The sequence below is a fragment of the Echiichthys vipera genome, assembly GCF_963691815.1.
Source record: "Echiichthys vipera genome assembly, chromosome: 15".
NCBI lineage: Eukaryota > Metazoa > Chordata > Actinopteri > Perciformes > Trachinidae > Echiichthys > Echiichthys vipera.
The window spans coordinates 24831992-24856212 of record NC_139840.1 but is presented as its reverse complement, the minus strand read 5'-3'; the positions used below and the strand labels follow the sequence as shown (position 1 = coordinate 24856212).

The 24221-nt window shown below is 40.7% G+C and overlaps 1 protein-coding gene across 1 annotated transcript in view; it reads right to left on the bottom strand.

Annotated features, from left to right (window-relative positions):
* Positions 1-24221, bottom strand: part of pappa2 (pappalysin 2) — a gene marked incomplete at its 5' end in the record, with an annotated part of 87032 nt that overhangs the window by 27099 nt on the left and 35712 nt on the right. Inside the window, 12 exons of the mRNA XM_083928386.1 lie at positions 1795-1927; positions 3521-3689; positions 5948-6161; positions 8452-8629; positions 8985-9081; positions 9169-9234; positions 9662-9836; positions 9956-10091; positions 13428-13541; positions 15926-16122; positions 22870-22955; positions 23794-23922. Coding sequence (XP_083784512.1) covers positions 1795-1927; positions 3521-3689; positions 5948-6161; positions 8452-8629; positions 8985-9081; positions 9169-9234; positions 9662-9836; positions 9956-10091; positions 13428-13541; positions 15926-16122; positions 22870-22955; positions 23794-23922 — 1694 coding nt within the window. The remainder of the gene's footprint in view (positions 1-1794; positions 1928-3520; positions 3690-5947; positions 6162-8451; positions 8630-8984; positions 9082-9168; positions 9235-9661; positions 9837-9955; positions 10092-13427; positions 13542-15925; positions 16123-22869; positions 22956-23793; positions 23923-24221) is intronic.

Sequence of the window (24221 nt, the reverse complement as noted above, 5' to 3'; positions counted from 1 at the left end):
ACTCTCCTGCGGTTCGTTACAGCCCCATACACGTAGTGTAGCGGTACATAATGAAAGTCACGTTTGAGAGAAGCAGGGTTGTACAGAAGAAAACTGTTCACATCCAGATGAGGGGAGACGTGCCGTCCTCACGGAACCGTGTGGACCAGGGCAGCTACTCGGCTATCTGCCGTTAGCAAAGGTTGCGTTTAACGCGCAGCTGGTGTTTTTGCTGAAGTACTTCCCACATAGTCCGATATACTCATCCTGATGTTTAGGTTGGTTGACAACATATCATCTGTCACGCCGTACGGATGCCCTGCATCAAAAATAATCCTTAATAATAGCGAAAGTATCTTCGGAAATACTCATGCTTTGAAAATAGGCTCTTTTCCGGGTTTTCCATCTCTCTCTCCCTGTTAAAAGACAGTCCGTCTGTCCAATCAGGAGGGTCCATCCTCTGATCAGAGAGACCTACCCTTTCCGGTAAAAGTTAATGTTGTTGTGATTTCCAATTTGTCGTTGTGGTTTTGGGATTTGTCGTTGTGGTTTTGGGATTTGTCATTGTGGTTTTGGATTTGTAGTTGTGGTTTTGAATTTGTCGTGGTGGTTTTGGGATTTGTCGTTGTGGTTTTGGATTTGTCGTTGTGGTTTTGAATTTGTCATTGTGGTTTGGGGATTTGTCGTTGTGGTTTTGGATTTGTCTTTGTGGTTTTGGATTTGTTGTTGTGGTTTGGGATTTGTCGTTGTGGTTTAGAATTTGTCGTTGTGGTTTTGGATTTGTCGTTGTGGTTTTGGATTTGTTGTTGTGGTTTGGGATTTGTCGTTGTGGTTTAGAATTTGTCGTTGTGGTTTTGAATTTGTCGTTGTGGTTTTGGATTTGTCGTTGTGGTTTTGGATTTGTCGTTGTGGTTTTGGATTTGTCCTTGTGGTTTTGGATTTGTCCTTGTGGTTTTGGATTTGTTGTTGTGGTTTTGGAATTGTCGTTGTTGTTTGGGATTTGTCGTTGTGGTTTCAGATTTGTCGTTGCGGTTTCGGATTTGTCGTTGTGGTTTTCTATTTGCTGTAGTGATTTTCTGATTTTTTGAGGGATTTTTGACCATTTTTGTCAATTCTCAAGTGGTAAAAATGTTTAAATGTAGCACTAAATCCGTGTATCAAATGGTATTAACCCAAACATTGCTGCAACAAAAATAATCATGTTCCAAGCCCTTATGCAAAACTTGACACATTGTGCTGTGCTGTATCTCAAACTAATCTTGGTAGTATTCATCATCTGAAAGCTTTTAGATTATGCACACCACTTGTATTTGGCGTCTACGGTGGACCTGCTATCTCTTCCTAAAGACCCCCCTAACATGGGTATATGATGGATCTCTTAGGGTTGACTCTAGGCACTCAAATACTTAAAAAAATAATAATTTAGTACTAATAAATAATGAGACTATATATTTGACCCATATTTGCATTGGGTCATTGCCTAAAAATCAGTACACTGCATTATATTGCAAAGGTGGTACTTTAACAACAGAAAAAGTAATGATTTGTATTTATATGCATCTATATTCAGATCTGCATTAAAAAACATAGACAGTCACGGGATAAATGTATCAGATGAAATGAGTGTGTTGATGAAAAGATGCTCTGCCTACCTCCATAATTGCTTTGTCTGTTAAGTGGAGTAACCAGACGAGTACAAGCAGACAGGCAACTGCTAATGGCTTAGTTTAGTTTGACAGAAGGAAGAAGATAGAATCAAGACTTTTTTCCTTGTGACTGATTACACTCTCATCCCTGAGAGAAGCGTACACTCACCGACATCCATCCCCTGGTCACAGCTGTACTCTACAGAGTTGAGATCGGGAGGAGGAGAGCACGATCCCTGAAGCTTGGAACACATGGTAAACTCTGCAGTCCATACGCCCCTCTTAGTGCAGCGAATCTCCCTCTGGAAACAAACACAGATACTAAAATGATTACTAAAAAAAGCATTAATCCACTCAGTTAAGTTCCAACCATCATTTGGTAGTCTATTGTTATTTAAGATTGTTGAGCAGTACACACATTGACGGATGAGACAGTTGTGAAATTAATAAAATAATGAGTTACTTTCATATGAAAAGATCTTTAAATGCTTTTATCTCAATCTCTTTTTTATAACACACATGCTAAATGTGGCTTTAATATAGAGATGGCCCACAGAAATCCAAAGCATTGTTCTCTTTATAAAAGTATTATGTTGTAGAACTAGTATGACCATATTTTGGGAAACTTGGTAGAAGTGCACATTTTTGTAATACATTACATTACATTTACAATGGCAGCCATTGTAGAAGATTCCCCATGCTTCATTTACGCTGCATGAGTACTGCTGGATTATTCCAAAAATGATTTATCTTTGAAGTCTGGTGCAAAAACACACAACAGCAGTGCAGCAGCATGTAGATGACGAGGTGTCAGCGATGCATGACTGCAGCTAAAACCACAGCTGCTGGGCTTACAGATCCTGTGGTGTCTGCTGAGACGAATGCCTGCATGGGGGTCATGCCTGACAACAAACAACCTTTAAAAAAATGCACATTAAACCAGTTCTGCGGTGCAGTATATTTTATGATCGAGAATGTTGGTTTAAAGGTTGAATATGTAGAATATTTATTAAAAGCTGTATTTAAAAAAAAAATAATACACCCTCGGGGCGTTTTGAGGGGTACAGAATGAAAGTATTGCTTTTCCATTAAAAAAAATATATTTAGTCTAATTTTTTTTTAACAGCTTTGATTAAGACTTTCTGTCACGTTCTGTTTACGTTGTTCCAGCCAAAAGCGGCCAGCATTGCAGGGTTGCCAGGGTTGTCTGTTGTTGGGTGCAGCTACTGTAGGCTGGCACTGGGTGAAATGGAGTTTGCCAATCCTGAAACTGCTTATTTGTCCCAGCAGCTGAGTGAGCGGAGACGGGCAAAAACCAGAGTCAATATAGGCCGAGTATTCAGTCCATGGACTGAGAGAAAGGAGTTCAACGGCATTAAAATGCACGCCCAAACGTTTCTTGTTGATTGGTACGCTAACTTTCATGTTTACTTAGCTGTAACGGCTAACACTAACGGCTAACGGTAACTGTAAGATTATCAAAATCTTCTGCAATACTTGCTTTTATGGTGTGATTTGCCTGAGGGAATGGGTTCAAACAGGCTCAAACAGACTCAGGTCTCCTGTAAACTACTTGGTCGGGTCGGTCTCCAGACCTGGCAACCCGACTGGTGGAATTATGTTGTTGTTGCGACTACGATCTTGAGACACTAGATGGTGGTGTTCTGCTCATTCTCTATATTCAACCTTTAACTCACTGCAAAGTCGTGACGGCTAATAAAATTTTTTTTAGAGTATCGCAATCCTCCTTTCAGAAACCTGCTTCTTTCTTCTGTTTAATCGCATCCAGTATTGAGGACCCTGTCCAACTGATCTAAAATTGACTTCATGCTCACTGGACTTTGTTGATAATGTATTTGACCTGCAGACTATATGGACAACTGTTGAAATCTTACATTTTCCGTGGCACCTGGGCACTGCAGGGTGCAGAGGGTGTCGTAGTACAGGCCATTGGTGCAGGTATACATGCCCTGGAATACATCAGGCAGGGCTGGGCATGATATGGGCTCACAGGTAGTTTCCTCCCACTGTCCCCCCTCCAGGCACTCCAACTTGAAATACTTCCTAGAGACAACAGGTTCAAATGAATTATTCTCTAAGTGATCTTAATTCTAGGCAACATGAGGTTCTTTAATTGCTTGGGAGGAGTTTAAAAGTTTTTAGCTGTAAGCATTAATGGAGAGAGTACTGTTTCCCTTTCATAGAGTTTAAAGTGAAATTCCGGCGTAAAATCATCCCAGGGTCTTTTTCGACAAATACACTCATCAAATAAGCCATTGAGACAATTTTCACAGTGAACGCGTTAAAGCGGCTTTTTTAACCACTAATACTGCTCAAAATAACACCAAACCACTGCAGTAGCATGATCACAGTCCCTACACATAAAACGAAGCATCAATAGGCTCCTTCCTTTTGGATTGACTTTGGTAATTGATTTGAATGGACTTTACTATGAGAGGAGCTGGTACAGGGGCCGGTAGGTAAGTCTTTAAAACACTCATTTAATAAACTTCGGGTTCACTAACTACGTTTTTGGTGCTTCGGTTAATGTGAAGGGACTATTCTCATGATACTGCAGGGGTTTGGTGTTATTTTGAGCAGTATTAGTGGTTAAAAAAGACGTTTTAATGCGTTCACCGTACTGCCCCGAGCTAATCAGTGTTTTAGCTGCATTCAGCCGTTAGCGACTGTAAAAGACTGTTAGCAGCTTTACGGGATTTCTCCGTTAATAGTTGTTACACAAAAGAAATTGTCTCAATGGCTTATTTGATGAGTGTATTTGTCGAAAAAGACCCTGGGGTGATTTTACGCCGGAATTTCACTTTAAAGGAGTTCTTCATGCAGTTTCTCCTTAGGTCTTTCTTTCTAAGCATACTGCTGTACATTTGCATCAGAAGATGTTTCACGGATATGATCGACCTGGCAGATGAGTCGAGACAAATGTCTTTTCATTGTGTTTTAACCCTGTATTTTTGCACAGATGCACATAAAGATTAGGCTAAAATTATATTATTTGTTTGAATAGTATTTGCGGTGGCTTGGATTCAAGTTTTAAACACTTTAGTCAAATTGGGGATTTTGTATTGTATTCAGGGTGATGACATAATAAAATATGATGACAGACATTCAAAGCTTCATTCGAAAACACCAATAAAAGTTTAAAATGTAAAAAAAAAAAAAAGACATTGGGTAAAGCCCTAGTATAACCACATGCACTCTATACCCCTGCTTCTCCTGCTTCTCTTTTGTCCCATTTGACTTTTACTGTTTCGGTAACGAAACACTTACAGAGTGCAGATTTTCGGTGCAGTGCATGTAGTGTGTAAATGCAACAGTATGTGTTTCAATATAAATTTATATGGGTACATGTGTCAAAGGTAAGAGCTCTTTAATAGCTGCTGCTGTTCACTTTCACATGTTGGACTAATAAAGCATCAGGGGTTATTAAAATGTTTACACGTATGTTTGAGAAAGCATGACTTGTAAAGATACCCAGCTGCAAATGGATCTTTACATGAGATAGTTTACCCCTCGTATTAGGTTTGTTCACAAAACTATAAAAATGTATATTTTACTGGACTTATATGATCGTAAAAGTCAGCTTGTTAGATATTTGATACACTGCATTTTAACGTAAACACACTATATATAAATAGTAAATATGACAAACTATATAGAAAGTAACATGAAACTTGTTAACAACATGTGAACAGTAATGAGCAGTCACCCCATGACTACAATTGCCTAAGTAATGACTAGGCCCAGTCAGCTGCGGTGCATAGTTTATTGGACCCTAACGGGAGCATTTTCTGAAACATGACGCAGATGACGCACCCATCAATATTTAAGACTTTGTCCTTGAAGTCTGAGTGTTCATGTGATGCACTGTTAAAATAAACATCTAAATCAAATGTCCTAATTTTATCAAGCAGTGCGTAATGGGAATCTTGTAAAATAAAGGAAAAGAAGGAATTACCTTCATTACGCAGGGAGGTATGCGTGATAAAACACTGCATTCACTTTGGTCTGCTGTCTGCACACATTTACAAGTGTGCAAAAGGAACTGCACAACATATCTTTGTGCATAAAAATAAACAATAAGCCTGATTTAAGGTTTCAATCAGAACAGGGTACCCACTGTAAATAAACAGAGGATATTATACTGTATTTTTCTCTATCATGGATGATTTAAGGTGCCATATACTGCTATTACTACATACATTTTTCATATGAGTTATGCAAGTATAAATGCTCCTCCAAATTTCTGCAGCTGTGGCACTAATCTCTGTCCGCTACGCTGCCAAATGTCCCACAACACTTACCTTGGTGTCTTCTTTTTGAGGCTTCCCATTACATAGAAGCCTGGGTTGCATTTGTAACGACAGACGGAGCCAACATCGTGTCCTGAGGCCAGACAGTCTGCTGTTAGCAGCTTGGCATCGGGTATGTTTGGAACCTCTGGACACTCTATCTTACAATAGGCCTCTGGGAAAGACCACAGACCATCCTCCAGACACACCAGCCTGTCACTGTCACCTGAGGAAGGGAGAGGGAGGAGGTTTCACTAGAGTACAGTTGGACGGAGGAAGGAAAGTTGTTTTCAATGTCTATCATTCTAGAGATGTTATGTTTTGTAATGCTATTATGGTTGCATGATCTCCAGAGAAAGTACTTCTTGCCTGTGTTGAATAATCAGAAGTTATTCGATGTGACTATTCATTTCTGGACAGCTTTGACTTCACTTCTACAACATTTTAACATAAAGCAGACATAAAACCATTGAAATGCTTCTCTGACATGCTAACATGTAGTGTAGAAGAATTACTAAGTCACCTAACTGACTCGGAGCATGGTCTGGCTACATCGCTTCATCATTCTGGGATAGGGGGGAAAACGCTCTGGCTTGTTTGTATTTCTTTAAACCAATGATACTCATCTTTGGCAGGGCTAAGGCAACGATGCCCTTGCAAAATAGATAGCGGAGATAGTGGAAGGAGCATGACATCTGGCACGTGAGAGTGCGCAGACGTCAGGCTTAACGAGCCACACTAGTTACAAAGCAATATCAACCTTTCACTTGAAAGAGGAAGATTGTGTGATTTCCTCTTGTTGTAATGTATGGTGTGGTAACTGTGTATATTTGTGACTGTACCACTACCTTTTCATGAACCATGGGGTCCCCGCCTATAAGCTTTTCTAGCTTCCTTTGGGAGACCCATTCACTCTACCCAATTAACTTTGTAATACCAACTGTATTATATTATATTATGTTTTAAGTGGTATTTGTGAATAAACTTAACTAAACTAAAAATAAAAACTAAACTATGCAACAGTTATATAGAATATTTTTGACAACATATCTGTATATAAGAGTTATATGATCTGCATTATACAACCAAACACAAATTAGTAAATATGAGGAGCTCAAGAAGGTCAGCAGTATGGACTCATTTCTATCCCACTAAACATTCTGTTTTTTGTTGCACAGCTCTGTTTTCTGCAGTTATGTCTTCAACGTAGCCCAGAGCTAATATTTTCTATGCCTGTATGGCCTCACATGAAGCATGAGTATAGGTATGTGCCGAGAATCATAACAACCTAAACCTTTCACAGTGTTTATTGGGTCTGTAAACTGTAATGCATCACGTTTTTTATACGCTATTTAAACTTTATGCTGGTGTTGTGATGATCAAAATCCAATACAGCTGTAGTGGTGTGTACTAAATATATTTTTGAGAGCTACACAGTGTGCTTCCACTGCTGAGTGATGCACGATGGCCTTCAAACATATTTCACAAAACCAAAAGCCACAAATAGAATTATTCCTGAACAATCTGTATTTAGATCGTGAATACATGGGTCGAACTGCTGACTCTACTACAACATTTGAGTGTTCACTGCGGCTTCCCGACCACTAACACATCACGCCTGTTCCATCTAATCACTTCAAGAAGCATCTACTACATTGTGTAACTTGCATTATTAGAGGGGTAATGCTCTTTTACTTTAGGTTGTAACTATGAATCTGTGCGTGTGTGGTGGTTCACTTCTAATTATGGGTGCCAAGGGCAATATTTGTTCTGACTCATTATGCTACAAGTGGTGTTTTTAAAAACATTGTTGAGGTGAGGTGAGGTAGCTGAGGTGGTTGAGATGTGAGTTTACGGAATGGTAATATACCATGTACATTTTTCAGTGTTCAGTGTCCATCCTGAATTTCAATGACCGCAATCCACACTGACATTTTAAAGGCCGTACAGCAAAGAGAAGCACTGTGCGGAGCAAACGTCATTGAGAGAAGACATGATTGTGATTTTGTAAATGGTATTTCCACTGTGATTGTATTGCAACACTGTAGAGTAGTTCCCCTTGTCTTTGCTTTCTTTTTTTAAACCAATTTGTTTTCAACACTGTCTTTAACTATAACAGGATGCACCCTGTAAAAAAGCAGGACTTCAATTTTAAATCTTTCATTTTATGGACTGTAACTAGTGGAAGCATCTTGCTGTGGTTTGTCTGTTCACTCCGCTGAGCTGTAACTGTCAGATGGTGGACTGTAGCTGCAGAGAACATTAGTTATTGATTGAAATCATTTAGTAATGCGAATAATTGTGTGTGTTTGTCAAGTGGGGTGCATCAAATTCTTAATTATCCGTTTGATTTATTTTATTGGGAAAAGCAGCCAATAAGTAATGATAGTATCATAATATTGAGGCAATTCCTTTTTTCTAAAAATAGATATGTCCTTGCATAGTGGTCCTATGAATTGTTACCAAGTGTGAGCATGTTGCTTGTTCTGGACTAGAAATACAAATCTATGACTGACCCTGTAGTATAGCTGGGGATCCACAGGTGAAGGAGCATTGTTTGCCAAAGGTGGTTCCCCATGGGCAACTGAATATGGCGTGGTAGACATGAGACTGATCGGGCAGGCCGCAGTCTACAGGCTGACAGCTAACGACACGATCCCATGAACCATGGAAACACTCCAGATGGGTTTCTCTCTGGGAAGAAAGAAAGAAAGAAACAGAGGAGAATAATATAATAACAAACTGAAAACTTGTATTTCTCATTTCAAAAAGAGGAAGGGAAAAATGTCCAACACACTGTGTAAACATGGCGCTTAAGGTCTGATGATACAGAAAAATACACTGCCTGTCTTTTTTCTTACTAATTATATCACTGAAGGTATCAATTAAATCTTCTTTGTAGTCAACTATTTAAACTAGGGGCCGGCAACCTTTTTGATATGAAGTGCTATTTCAGTAGTTTCTCGTAAATCAGCAAGCCATATTAACGCCCCAAGACATGTGTGTGAAGTTATTTACAGTGCATCACATATTACAATATTCAGTGTACCTGGTGGGGTAGGGTTCCCCTGCTGTTGAGGACCGTGATACTGAAACCACGGTGACACTGAACAGAGCAGTGAGAGGTCTCCCCTCCTCCTGTACACCTACAGAGACACACTGATAATATAGGTGCTTCTTTTGTTTGTTTGTTTCCGTTCTCTTATTCAGTGCTTATTTCCAAAAGAGCTTACCTGACAGAGGCGTGCTCTAACTGGGGAGGACTGCAACTGTCCATCTGACACGGCTGCCGCAAACAGCTATTTCAGGGATGGAGGGAGGATGGGGGAGGGAGAAGGAGAGGGATGAGAGTCAAGGAGAGACAGGGCAAGCAACTAGGAGGCCTGAACTGATCACTATTTCTGGACAAGCAACTTCAATCAGACTAAAGGAATTCTGGGAGTTATGGTAACAGCTGATGCCATCGTGTGGATCTTACTAATGCCAAGACTGAACATTTATATTGATACATTTCGTTTAAAGAAACGAAAATGTGTGTTTCCAACTATCTCATTTGTAACACAACACATCCAGAGTAGCATTGTGGGTAATGTAGGCTAATTTGATGTGAACATATGATCTCTTTTTCAAGCACTACACCCCTGACATGCTGTGTGTGTGTAGGTGTGTGTGAAAGCATGAGTGATAAGTAGGTAGTTGTGGGAGAGCCCACCCTCTGATGCGCACCCGGTCAGGGCGAAGGTGCTGAAGTGGCAGGAAGTCCTCAGGGCCAAGCCTCCCACTGCCACAAAGGGGGAGGAGAAGAGGAAAATGACGGAGGCCGTGATGAAGAAGGGTCGAGAGAGGTCATGGGTCACATTCACCACCAATGGGTTCCGATGGCATGAGAGGTTGTGCGTGCCTAGGTAGATAGAAGGGTTTCGAATAGAGCTTTAGCTTACCAACAGTTAATACCAATCTGCGGTTTGTCTTTGTCATAAAGCATTATCTTATTTTCAAATTATTACAAGTGAAACGTACCTAGTGAGTGGTTCTTGCCAGTAGTATCAGACAGGAGGACGGTGGCTGTTCTCCGACACTGCTCCCCAGACCATGACCCGTCTGAAGCCAGGTACACCATCACAGATGCTGCCACTCCAGGATGGACAAATCCCACCTGGATCAATAAAGCAGCAATAGTTTCAAAGAAAGAAAAAAGATTGATCTGATACGTTGAAAAGACATCTTTACTTTTCATTACAAGAAAAGTACTTTGCCATAGTTGTTTTATGTATCCGTCAATGTGAGGTGACTGTGAGTTAAAATCACTTCATTCTTCAAATCAAATCAAATCAACCTTCATTTAAATGGCGCTTTTCATACAGAAAAGTATCGCAAAGTGCCTTACAGAGATGTACAGAAAAAGAGAAACATCAAATAAAATCAGGAGAAGAAAGTTAAAAGAACCCAACCCTCCCACCCCCACAGTCATGCACACTGACATACACAAATATGTATACGTTCATACACACATTCACACATACACACACAGCCACGCTGACACACAGACACACACACTCACACCTACACAAACACTAGCTGTCACTACAGAGACATGGCCGGGGAGCGAGACCTGAGGTACAGAGGAGGCTAGAGGAAGCTACCTTTGGGGGGGCCAACCACACTGGGAGAGATCCCAGTCCAAGGTCGCAGGGAGCCCCGCCACAGAGACCACCCCAACCCGGGCAGACAGGAGGCTCCGCACCAAGGTGCAGAGCCCTCTAGTCGCTCGGGCCGGAACTGTCCACGGGACAGCACCCCCCGCGGCCAGACCAGAGACAACTCCCAATCTGGCATTATACCTTCAACTTGCAATAAAATTGATGAGAAAAAGTTAAAAGAGAAGACGGTGGTAGCATCTAGGGATGAGACAATAATCACTTTAAACGAGGATCACAATAAAAAACCCTCACAATTCAGTTATTTATACAACAGAAACTAATCTAAACAGTCTAAACTTGTCCATACAGGACAAGAGTAAGTATTACTAAGTGTGAAAAGTAGATTACACTATTAATTTCTACGTTTTATTAGAATTATGGTTTAAACCAAAACCCCCGAAAAACTGTATTGTAAACTGTCTTTTTTTCCTGACACACATCAGTACGCCACTCGACAGTCTTTGAGAGGCTGTTGTCTGTTGTCGCCATATAGAAGTTTAATACAGAGGACAGTGAATTACCAGGTTTTTTGATTTCTGAAAGTGATAAAAAAAGTTTCAACACACAGCTAATATTGTACTTTCTCACACAAGAAACTATTTAGAGCACTTTTTTGCCCTCAGGATCCTAAAGAGTGACTGAGCTATACGCTATTTTTTACAACTTTATTCATATGGCTATACTATGACTTTTTTATGACTTTTTCATAAGGGAGGGGGGCTTAGGATTTATGATTACCTGATTTAAGATACTTATATTTTCACTAAAACTCGTGTGTCCAGCTGTGATGCAGTAAAAGTTGTTTGTTTGTTTCTCAACTTTATGTAAGGTAAAGTGATTCCAGTGTGTTTTAGTGCCATTTTTTAAGAGTTTTAAGTTTATTTTGATGTTTATGGTGAATCCCAATTATTTTTGGCCAGGTTGATCGTGACTTTCATATCTTTCCTTGCCTAGTAGCGTCAAGAAGGGTTAGAATCCTGGCCTAGCTTGGTCGTCTTTTCTAATGAACACAATGGTTCACCGTTTGGAAACCATCTAAGGGTTTTGGCCGCTCGTCCATGCTGCTGTACAAGCAACTCTCTGGTTGGTCAGTGCCTGCACAGTGTGGGCTGGAACTGAGAGGATTGTGTGAAGCTCTTGCAGGTGAAAATGTGTCATGATAGTAGCACATGTCAGTCTGCAGCGCAGGAGGAAGCAGTGACAAGAAACCGAGCACAACAAGAACTGGACATTACAGGAACATCGGGAATTCCACAGTAAGACCAGGAGGTTGGTGCTGTAGCATTACCTAACCAATGCTCGCGCTTGTGCTTTATGCTGGTACGGTATGGTATTTGCACAATCAAAATCCAATGTAGCTGCTGTAGTTACAACTTGACCATGGCCTCTGTTCTCTATGATGGAGCTTTCACTTTTCCCAGCGTCCCAGACTATGTCATACCCAAAAGATGGATTTTGCGGTATCACTTTTGGAAAATGAGGAGTAGGACTGTTAAGTGAGACGCCTTATAGAGAGCTGTCAGAAATGGGTATGAAAGGATGGCTGAGGAACTCTTTTCAGATAGAGTAAGACTAGATATTTAAGGCAGGGGGTAGGGGGGGGGGGGGCATTCAGAGACAGAAAGACACTTCAAGGAAAAAAAGGGGTGTTATCATGAAGGCCTTTCAGATGGTGAAAGAGTCTTTAAGGAGAAGGCAGCCTTCCAGACAGGTTGCAGATATGTGCCTCCATAAAGGAAGCAAGGCGATGGAAAGATGAGTCACTCAACAAAGAAGTGGAAATGATAAGAGTGAAAGAAAGACATGAATGAATATGTGCAAGGAAGTAAAGAGGCAGATTCACGACTGTAAAGGAGCCTATAATCCCGAGCACAATGGACGAGCTTTTGAAGCTATCACTCAAATCAACAGTTAGTCTGGATCTGCAGAGTTGACTGTGGGAACTGTGGCTGTGGAAAGAGTAAATAATACAAAAACGACTAAGCAGACACAGTCATGGAATGGAAAGCCAGGTCCAAATACAGTGCTGTACACATACCAGGACATCTTTGCGAAGCACCGTTGGCTAGAGAATATTTCTGCTGAAAAGATAAGCAGGGCAATTAACGGCAGCAGCAGCGATTGTAATTCTCTAACGTTACGTTTTTAATCAAAAAAAAAAACAATTAGTTAATGACATGTAATGTTTCAGACTCATTTTGTGATGATTACAAACATTATAGGTAATTAACTTCTTTTTTTTTGCTCTGCATTTTCTGGGGCCATAATTAATTATAGTTATAAATGATGCATTCTTAATGATCTATTTATGATTATAAATTACTATTATTTCTCCGGATGCCAATATTTTTAATAACTTGTGAACCTTTAAGTATTTCATTATGAATGATGAGTTAATTATATAACAATTCTACCCTTTGTTAACTGGTATTGGTCATTATTAAATCATTTTGATGACCCACAGGGTAAAAAAAAACAGCACTAATGTAATAAAATAGGGTGTAAGTCATGATTTGGTAACCATCTACAGATCATTAGTACTCATAATTCACAGTTGTCCCGGGAAAATGAGTAATTAAAGTAAAAATGGTATTGTATGAGTTTGAACGTTAGGAATGTGTGTGTGTGTGTGATGAGGTTTAAGCCAGCAGACTGTGAGAGGCCCTTCAACCCCATTTTTAAAAAAGTATTGGAAAGTGCTCGAAGCTGTTGAAGACAGAGCAGCCATACACACAGTCGTTCAGTGGAGGAGAAAACAGATACAGTATGTGCATGCACACACACTCGCTCACCTTCAGCCAAAATGAATGTTCCAGATCATTATTTGTGTCAGACTGGGCCGTGCAGGGGAACCAGGCGTCTGTGGGCAGTTTCTCACTCACCTCCAGGTGCTGGTACCTGCAGTGCTTCACACACAACAAGGGACATGCCAATAATATAACAAATGATTGTAGGTAATCTTGTTTGTTTAACCTTTATTTAACCAGGGAAAGAAGTCTTATTGAGATTCAAAATCTATTTTAAAGGAGAGTCCTGGACAAGACAGGCAGCAGCACAGTTCCACAATTACAGACAAAGGTTAGAAACAACAGAGAACATATAAATAGTCACAATCAGAACATCATTAAACATCATGTACAGACAGAAGAGTCTGCTTCAACATTATAAAGCAGGGATTTAAATCTGTTCAGAGAAACCAGCTCTTTTAGTTTCAGTTCATTCTGCAGCTGGTTCCATGCGGAGGGTGCCGCAGAACTAAATGCCCTTTTCCCCAGTTCAGTACGGACCCTAGGTACAGTTTGTAAAAACAAATCGTCAAAGCGGAGATGATGGGTTCGAATGACATATTTGTGCAGGTATGAAGGATATGCCAATGATGGAGTCTGCGGGTGGACAGGGCAAACCATCCTACTCGAGCATACATGGCGCAATGGTGCGGGAGGGTTTTAAAATTGGTGATAAACCTCAGTGCACCGCGGTAGACCGTGTCCAAAGACTGTAGGCATTTGGAAGATGCATTCATATGTAAAACATTCCCGTAGTCCGACACAGACATAAACATAAACGCAGCAACAAGTCTTTTTTTTTGGCTTCAAAGGAATTACAAGATTTGTTTCTAAAGTAAAAGACAATTTTACTTTTGTAAATATAAATATAATTTGACATTTTGTTTTACTGTCCAAAAGGTATCCTGAACTTAGCTGACCTTTGAACTTATAAATACTTAAATACTCCCATTGGTTATGTTAGCACATGTGGCTTTGTCACATATTCCACGTCATGGCGGAACAATGGAGGGTTCATATCATCTGGTTTGTGCTAATTTCATAAATTCTATGACTATTCTGTGCCTTGAGAAGAGCCCTAATACTCTGGTAATGAAGCATTTGATAGTTACACTTCATTCATGACACACTGGTTTATTTAGTTTATTGCACCTTGTAGCATGAATCGTCCTGGGAGACGTGCTGGTTCTGAGACGCTGGTACCAGTGTGTCTAACACCAACAACCCTCCCATCACAAAAGTGAAGCTTAAAGGGTGTTCTTTGCCCGGCTGAGCAGAACTTACTTAACTCTGCATCTCTTTTGCGTGTGCTTCATTTGTATGTGACCCGCAGTGCAGAGGAGCAAAGTGACTGTGAACACATTTCTAAACTGTGACGTACTTTGGAAGCGCTGATAGATCTGAGAGCCCTCATGTGATTGCAGACATTTTTATGGGAGATGTCAGAACTGGAAAATGATCGATGTGTTTTCTACTAAAGTTGTAAAAAAGAAAGAAGCTTAGTCGTATTTAAAGTTGCTGTGCTGTCATACGAGGTTCTGCCAAGATATCCTCAATGATGCATTGGCTCATTACAAGCTCACAATCCAATTCTGTCATGTAAGTTACTGTAACTGGAACCACCTTATTTTTTTAAATTGTTTGTTTTTAGAGTATAAAAACAAAGCTCTTCCCCAGTAGAAAGGCTCACTACTATTTTTGATTCTATGTTCAGAGGGTTACAGTAAAACAGGCAGCGCAAAGGGGGAGCGAGAGGCAGCAAGAGCAATCAAGACAGAGAGAAAGAATGTGAGTTTGCAAAACAAAGCAAAAGGTAGATGGAGAGAGAGACACACGATTGATTTCAAAGCATAAACTGTTGTAATATACTGTAGCTTCCAGTGGAAGCAAAACTCCAATCAGTAAGGAAGGAAGAAATGATGCTCCATCTTGACTTATACACGGGTTGCATGGATTTATAATGAAATGTATTGTATATACTCCATTAGAAGTTCTGTTTTTTTTTTTTTACTTTATACACACTTGAAACCCCTGTCAGGACCATGAGATTTACAGTAGTAGAATGGCCCAGCGTCAGTCTAGCGAAGCTCTGCAGCTTCTTTCTCTTGATACATATGTCAAATCGACACGCATAAAAGAATGCACCAGTAATGATATGAAGTAATTTTCTGTGTTGGTATAAAAAAAAAAGTATAAGCAATATAAGTAAGAGGGGACTTTTAAATGGTTCATCTCCTTCAGGCTCTGGATATTCCCTTCTGTGGCAATTTAGCTCATGGGTTAAGATTTGGGCACATGCAGGAGCCTTGATAAAGTTGGCAGGACTATGCCCAAAATTTCAAACCTACTGTACTACCCAGACCAAAATAGTTAGGGATGAATACATCTGTGGATCCAGCTGCTAACATTGTTTCTCCAGAATTGAGGATTTCCACAATGGCCACCACAGGGATTGTACTGTCATCTGGAAGTCTTTTATGTGCACTGTGGTTCATACTTCATACCTTGGTAAGCGATGGCTCCCCAGTGGCCGCATGGGCGGGACAGCGGTCGTGGTCCTGGTGAGAAGCAGTGGCGGTGAATGCCCATTGGTCTGTGTAGCCTAAAGGTGTGAAGTAACCGCAGTCTTGAACGCTGGAGCCCCGCTCAAACTCCTCACACACTCCGTCACCGTCAAAGACGTAACACTGACTAGGTTCACCTTGGGAGATGGAGAGGAGAATAAGGCAGGAGGATTTATGAAAGGATATAAAGCCTGCTTTCTTAATCTGGCAGGGTGTGCACTCATCCCCCACTGTTGGACTCCCGTCCAAATTTATTTGTCAGTGAACCAAATCTGAGCAAATCTATTTTGTATTTTCATTGGCCGCTTTTAATGTTAGCCACGTCAACTCAACCATATCTGACTCTCTGTGCTGTCAACAGACTGTAAATTATCCTAAGAAATGAACTTTGACTTCAATTAATTATTGAAGATCACATTGGTTTTGTAATGTTAATAGGCAGCAAGAGAGCCTAAAATGTGACTTGGCCAGTTAGTTTAATCCCAAAAGTGCCTCAGTGGGCCATCGGTATCTATAAGTCACCGAGTAACAACAAAGAACTGTCAAAGCCACGATAAGAAGCTGTTCCAAGTTTTTCTTAGAAAATAGAAATGGAGACGTGAAGGTATTTTTTTTGCTGTTATCGTGTCTGCTAATAAATTTAGAATTTTGATAACTTTTATCAGGTCTCAAAAACATTAAGTAAGGTGGAAAAATGGAACAAAGTCAATGAATACCTTTCCATGGGGGTGAGAATTAGCAGAGGAGTGATAACATTTAATCTAATGCAGCATGATATGCTTATCTTTCATGCCATTTTCGACTCTTAACAGTAAAACAGGAGAAATCTCGACAGAAAACTTATTAAGGTGAGTTTACGTCGACCCCAATTTTCTACTATTGATCAGAATAATAGCCCAATTAGAATAAAACTGACCCGATTTGGGCCGATTGGAAGGAATTGTCAATTGGGTTGAGACGGGTGGTGTAAACCTTTGATAATACGTTCAAAAGAAAAATATTAGCGTCCAATCCAATCGTTTCTCTCCAGTTGGAATAAAAAATTGTTTCTGCGCATGTGGGTTAAAAGTCATTAGGTGACGTTGGTGCTACAGGCAAATCCACTTTGCCTAAGTCCAAAAAAAGTTACATTCTGATTACCTGCTTTGGGGCATGTAAACACACATCTTATTGGATCACTTTATTTAGCCTCCATGTAAACAATTAATCTCTAATCAGAAGGATTTCAATCGGGTTGAAGGAAAATTGTCCATGAAACCGCAGCTGTGGTCGATTTGTCGAGCAGTGTGTTGATGGATAAATATGTTCTGTCAGGGATGTTTCTGCATGACTGAATTCATCTGCAGAGAGAATACTGGGAAAATACATTTTTGAGGGTTTCCGCTGAATTACATGATCGTCAAAATGCCATGCCAACACAAGACTATTGACCAACTTTTAGGACTGGTCATGGAATATGACGATATGTTGCGCTCAAAGAGCTTTTTTCAGAGGTTTTCAACCGCATCTCATGGTCTTCATCGGTGGATAGAGTTTGCTTGGAGTGGAGACAGCTCAACGGGATGCCCAGCGTGTGTTTGACAGATTTGAAGTTTTTGATTTGTTTTTTAAAATCTAGTTTTTCCAAGAAGTCAAGCTTGAACTTTAACCATCAAGTTTTCACAAAGTTTTTGGTCTTGATTTGTTTTCAAGTTTTCTTGTAGCAAGGTTTTCAATCTGACTCTTAAGTGAAAAAGTTAAAAGATGCTTTGAGATTTTGGGAAAATAACAACAACAAGTATATATAGTGTAAAACATGACTGAAAAATCTGGTAAAGGTTTATGTAATGTGCTCCTAAGCCACTAGATCCTGTGGTATTCCTGAGTCAACATGCAGAGGAATCACAGACTTTACTAAGGATGTCATTAATGATATCTGAATTCTAGAAGGAGGGGAAAAAAGCTATTATACTTCCCGTAACACAGTTGCACCTGATCTATGAGCAAAGAATATACGTGCAATAGAGTAAGGGTGCTGACATAATGTGCTACAGCCTTGTATCACAAAAAAAAGAGAGGGAAGCTCGAGCTGAACAACAGCTCGTAATGCAGCAGCTATTCATAAAGTGGGGCGGAAAAACATTGAGACTTTTCAGAAGTCTGGCCTCATTAACATTTGGACAGCTGCAGATGTTAGACGGACAGAGCTGTGTCAGAGAGTCACTGCTGCTCAATTGGCTTCAATTAGTCGAGGGAAACATGTTTGGGATAAAAGGCAAATTACGCCGACACAATTCAATGCCATATTGTCACCCCGAGTTCATTTGGCACAGCTACACTGAGTGAACTCACCAAACACCCCACCCCTGTTTTGAAAACACCTGTGAAAATGATTAAGTCTCTTTAATTCCAAGTCTGTGTATTGATCAAGCATACAAAAGGGGGACGACTTGACGGTCTTTGACTTAACTGTTAAGACCATCTGTTTTTTATTTATTGTCTGCATGCTGTAATCATATTGCGCAATTTAACCTGTATTTAATCAGGCGGTTAAAAAAATAAATCATAGAATATATTAAAGAAAAACGTTCTTTAACAAACGCAGTACGTGGCTCGTCTTTGATGAGATGACTATAAAAGCAGTTGGTGTGGTTACTGCAGAACTGTAGCAAAATTCTATAAACATAACAAAGCAAGACAATTTGGCATCATTGGAGTAAACTGGGTCAAGCAAATGTGGCAAGAAAACCCAAACAAATATTCTGTATATGACTAAGAAGTACAACTGAATAATTGGTTTTAAGTGTTGCAATTTGTAAAAACCTGTTTTTGCCAAATTGTTTTCCTTCCTAGTCATGATGTCTTTTATTGTAACAAGAGATGTAATAGCTTCAGTCACGACATGGCTAGCCCCGGTGGGGGGTTGGGGGTGAGGGGTGGGGATGGGGGGGTCCTTCCCTGCTTGTTTCCCCTGACAAATAAATTGACTTATGGAAATTTTTGCCCTGTAACAAGCTCTCGTAACACAAACCCTTACACCACACATGAATGACTACAATCCAGCTGCTGGTGGAAACAATACATGGCCTAAAAAGGAAACAACTAACACTGCTCAACAACCCATCTCAGCTGACCTGTGTTCTTAGCAATATTATGGAATATTTATGAAATCATCATAAAGTTTGATATTATGAAAGCAATACTTCTGACAAGTCTGTGGAGCAACACCACATAGCACAGCACCAGACATGACGGACATGACCTCATTCATTCATCTTAAACAGCACTCACACTGTCCATCCGTACCGTGCCCAAGCACGTTTCATGGCTAAAGTCTAGTTCGTTTGACCAGTGTGAGTGCAACAGTCTTACCGGCCACGGCCCGTTTTGGAGAGGTGGGCTTTTGTAAAGCAAGTTTGCACATGTACGAGCAGGAACACGAGGCCTACAGTGGTTCTAACGTCATTTTATGTGCGCCTGTTCGGACATGGAAAAAAAAAAATGCACGGACATTTAAAACAATGGCGGCGAAAGGTTCACGTTGGTGTGATGCGGAGGTGGAGTGTTTACTGCAGATTTGGTCGGATGAAAATATTCAAAAACAGTTGAGCAAGAAGCATTCGCCGAGGCCCAGGTAGTGTGAGTACAAACGGGCCTGGCCCGCGGGGGGAGAGGGAGGGGGGGACAAGTACCCTAAAGCACAGTACGGATGGACAGTGTGAGTGTGTCATCAATGAACCTAACACCTGCATGTCTTTAGACTGTGGAAGGAAGCCGGAGAACACGGAGAGAACCCACGCAGACACGGAGAGAACATGCAAACTCCACACAGAAGGGCCCCAGCCGGGATTCGGACCAGAAACCCCTCTTGCTGTGAGGTGACAGTGCTAACCACCACACCACCGTGCCGTCACAGACATGACCTGCACTGCATGATTCATGAGGCATCACTGTATGGCAAAATATTCACTGTGTGTCAGTGAATATGAAGAGTGTGTAAGCAAGTACACATGAGTAAACGGCTAATTACCTCAGACTCTTTGTCTGTTTATCAGCAGATTACTGGAAAACTGCTGGCTAGATTTTCCTACAACTTGATGAAAGGGTGTGGCATTGGCCAAAGAAGAACCCATGGAATTTTGGAGCGGATACGAATCAAGGGACGGATACGCAAATTATTTTTCACTTCCCATAACATTGCAAAATAGGGCATGGCCTTGGCGTAGGTCAGTGCTCTCTGAGTGCCTTTCTAGTTATGACTGTAACATAATGAAATCATGCATGAGGTTTGTGTTCACAATGCTCGGTGTCTGGCTTTGATCTACCACGCTGCACTTTGTTCAAAGTCAAGGTCAAAAAACACATGTTGACAGAGGCGGTCTTCAACCTTCTGATCAGGTTCACACCCCTCCGTGTTGTGTTGTGAGGCTTCTGTTGTGGCTTGGCTGCATGCTTTAGACTGGGTGAGGGTGCAAACAAAAAGTTGTGTTGTCCTGTGGTGGATTCAACAAACTAAGGGGGCACTCTCTGTGGCTTCTTTGTTTCTCTTTTGCCATGTTGTGCTGCATGGTTTTGGTTCTTTTTATTGCTTTTCTAACCACCTGACCCAGGGTTGACTGAGCAACATTTGGCCCTGGTCTTTTTAATATATTGCTAAGAGTTTACGCAAGGTTAGTCTTTAGATCAGTCCATGGTAATCACTGTTATTCTGCAGATGCGTTCTCACTTAGGTTTGGTTTGGGGGGGGCAGTGTAGAGCAGGGAGGACATGGATTACAGCGTGCCGATGGTGTCGGTTCTTTGTTTGGTCATATACAACCCAGTCTCTTGCTCTTCCTTGTATTTGTCTGACAGGTTTTGTCTGAAGAAGTTCCCGAATCTTAATTCTCTGTCCAGTAACACATTTTGGTTACTGTCTTTGTGTAAATCACCCTTCTCCTTCACCGTCGGAGGTTTGTTTTTCTACGCTGCAGGATAAACACACGGCCCACTCAATCTCCATGCATCCACCTGAGAATAAGTGGCTGTGTTCATATATGACTTACTTGGAGATTAAACGTTCTTTTTGCTAGGGTGCTGGCAGGGAAGACACTCTTTAATGCCAGGTCCGACTGAATCGGACATTTGCGTTCTCACGCACAGCCCCGCCAGGTAATGTCTGGATAATTTCCAGCTTGCAGTGCATGTGCAAAAGGGGCCATGGAAGATCCCCAAACTGCATGTGTCTGCAATGATTAATCCAACATGAATACTTCTGCATATGACACTTTATGTTCATATGGATACAGATTGGAGTGAAAAACATGAAATTGAACCTGCGGGTCAGAGTTTAAGAGCCTTAACAGGTGAATCTGTTTTCAGTAACTGAATCTTGAACACCCACCGAGTTGTTTTCTGGCAGCCACATGACTCACTGAGCCACAACTCAACAGTTTCTTAATGTTATTCGTCTAACCATAAATCTTTGGTTGTTAATTCTAAGAACAAATTATGGGTTCCTGCCTGAAGCTCACCAAACTGTAACCTGGCCTCAACCCTACACACAGTTGCCCTTTCCTAATTCTAAGATTCTTGTTTGGAACGGACGAGAAATAATGCCCTCCCTCCCCCGGCAAGATTTGATTCTGGTGGTCAGAACTACGAGGTGGCCTCCAATCACTTAACTACGGCGTCAGTGAACAACAATTGTCAGAAGCAAAGTCTTTCGCAGCTGGTTATGATCTCTCTCACTGGGGAGAGCTGGCCCACTAATGTGGAGGTGATTTCATAATAAAGAAAGTATTGCTTATTTTTGATAAGACATATGAAATAAAGCGAAAAATGTTGTTGTAAGCTGATTTTTGCAAGTGTCCCATCCAAAACAACATGATCTTTGGATTTCCCTGGTGTGGAATCAATAAAGTTGATCTTATTTTATCTTGATACAAATCAATACACTTCATTTATTAATATTCCCAAACCTGTATCAAATGCTTGAAATCTTATTGATAAAAAAACAAAAACATACCTGACATATGTTTTGAAACTAAACAGTTATCGCTGAAAAGTGTTTTTCTGGTGTTTCTCTGCCAGCCCAATGTCAAAATGTTTCAGTTTTCTAAACAAGACTTGTGACTTGTGAAAACTTACTTTTTACCCTTCAGCTCATCTGTTTCCTCTTATGTTGCGGTGATGCTACATTAATGGTTAGTGGAATCAATTCAAGCCAGAAGCTTTTATGTCTTGAAACTTAAATTTGATTGGCTTGAATTTCTTTCTTATTGCTGCTGCATGCACAAATGAGAGATTTCTGCTCTTTTACACTAAAAGTTTATATGGTGTTCATGTTTCACATGGTAGAGAGGGCAGAGTTGGTGGGTTTGATGTACGACAATAAAGTGTTTCTTAATACGCTTTTGGTTTTAAACAGTTTGAAACCGTGTGTGTGTGTGTGTGTGTGTGTGTGTGTGTGTGTGTGTGTGTGTGTGTGTGTTTGTGTGTGTGTGCATGAAAACCTTGCAATGGAAGAAAAAATAATTGTTTTATACAACTTAAGTGGATGCAAAACTTAAAATTGTGCGGTGAAATTTGGGTGAGTGTGTGTGTGTGTGTGTGTGTGTGTGTGTGTGTGTGTGCATGAAAACCTTGCAATGGAAGAAAAAATAATTGTTTTATACAACTTAAGTGGATGCAAAACTTAAAATTGTGCGGTGAAATTTGGGTGAGTGTGTGTGTGTGTGTGTGTGTGTGTGTGTGTGTGTGTGTGTGTGTGTGTGTGTGTGTGTGTGTGTGTGTGTGTGTGTGTGTGTGTGTGTGTGTGTGTGTGTGTGTGTGTGTGTGTGTGTGTGTGTGTGTGTGTGTGTGTGTGTGTGTGTGAAGATGGACCAGAGATGCGTTTCTGCAGTGGAGTGAATGGGACTCACTCACCATTGCAGTTGAAGTCCATTTCCTTGTGGCATTTCTTAGAACAGCCATCACCATCCAACAGATTACTGTCATCACACTCTTCTGTCCTACAGAGACAGAACCATCACCATCATCATCATCATCATCATCATCGTCGTCGTCGTCGAGGGTAACGCGATAATGACTAGTTAGTGCAAATTCCTCTTAATGCCACTCGTTTTTTTGACACGCGATAAACATGTGCATGCTCTGTGATTATACCCCTTGGCCGGTCCCGTAGTTTGTGAAATCAGGAAGCGATGCTGTAGTAACATTGTGGATGGCAGAAACCAACCTCCTTGTGAAGAAATGAATAAAGAGGCTCTTTTGAATGTGAAGCTCAGCTCCAAAGCCAGATGCTTCTCTGAAAAAAAGTTCTCAATGTTATTTGCATTTACCGCCGATGTGAATTGAGTTACCATGGTACTAAGTCAAGTCTCAAATACCACTTGCTGGCTGAGCATAAAGCTGATGCAGAGAGCCCTCACTCTCGCAACAAACACTGAACGCCTAATGCGTGGCTACAGCTTGCAGGCTGATTAACACTGTGGAGGACGAGGATCTACTGGAAATAATTTGCATCACATCCAACGACTGCACGAATGAATTGCATTCAATCAGCATGTTTTTTTCGAGCATGCAGTGAGAATATTCTAGACAGTATTTGTCATTGTTTTGGATTGTTTCAATAATAAACATACATTTGCATAAGCAAGCATATTTGACCACTCCCATGTTGATAGGAGTATTAAATTTCATTCACATTCAGAACAGATAAAAAATGTGATTCATTTGAGATTAATCGCAAGTTAACTTTTGACAATCATGCCGCTAATCGCAATAACATATTTGAATCGTCAGCCCTAGTAAGTACACATGTGAAAATATCCACTAAAGTGCACAAACCCCTGTATGAGGCCATCCCCACAGTAGGACTGCCCATGGGTGTACAGGAGAGGCGAAGACGGATCACTGAGGAGACCGCCTGCTTCCACTTGGATTGTGTACTGGTACGTGACCCCCTGCTTTACAGAGCTGGAGAAGAGAGGAGAACAGAGTGAGGAGAAAAGAGGAGAGAAATGGTTTTGTGATTGCGTAAAAAGAAAAATAAACTGGCAAAATAAAATAATTAAATAGAAGTCCAAAGTTTGTTATGTTCTTCCGAGGAGTAGTGAACAAGGTTTTTACTGCTCTGTGGTACAAACTCAGTCATATAATCTTTACAGGCTTGTTGATCGATACCAATTCAATCCTTTATTGAATTATTGTGGCCCTTGGTGCCAGTCAAGTACATTATGAACCGATTCTCTTGTATTACTTTTGTGCAGAGAGGA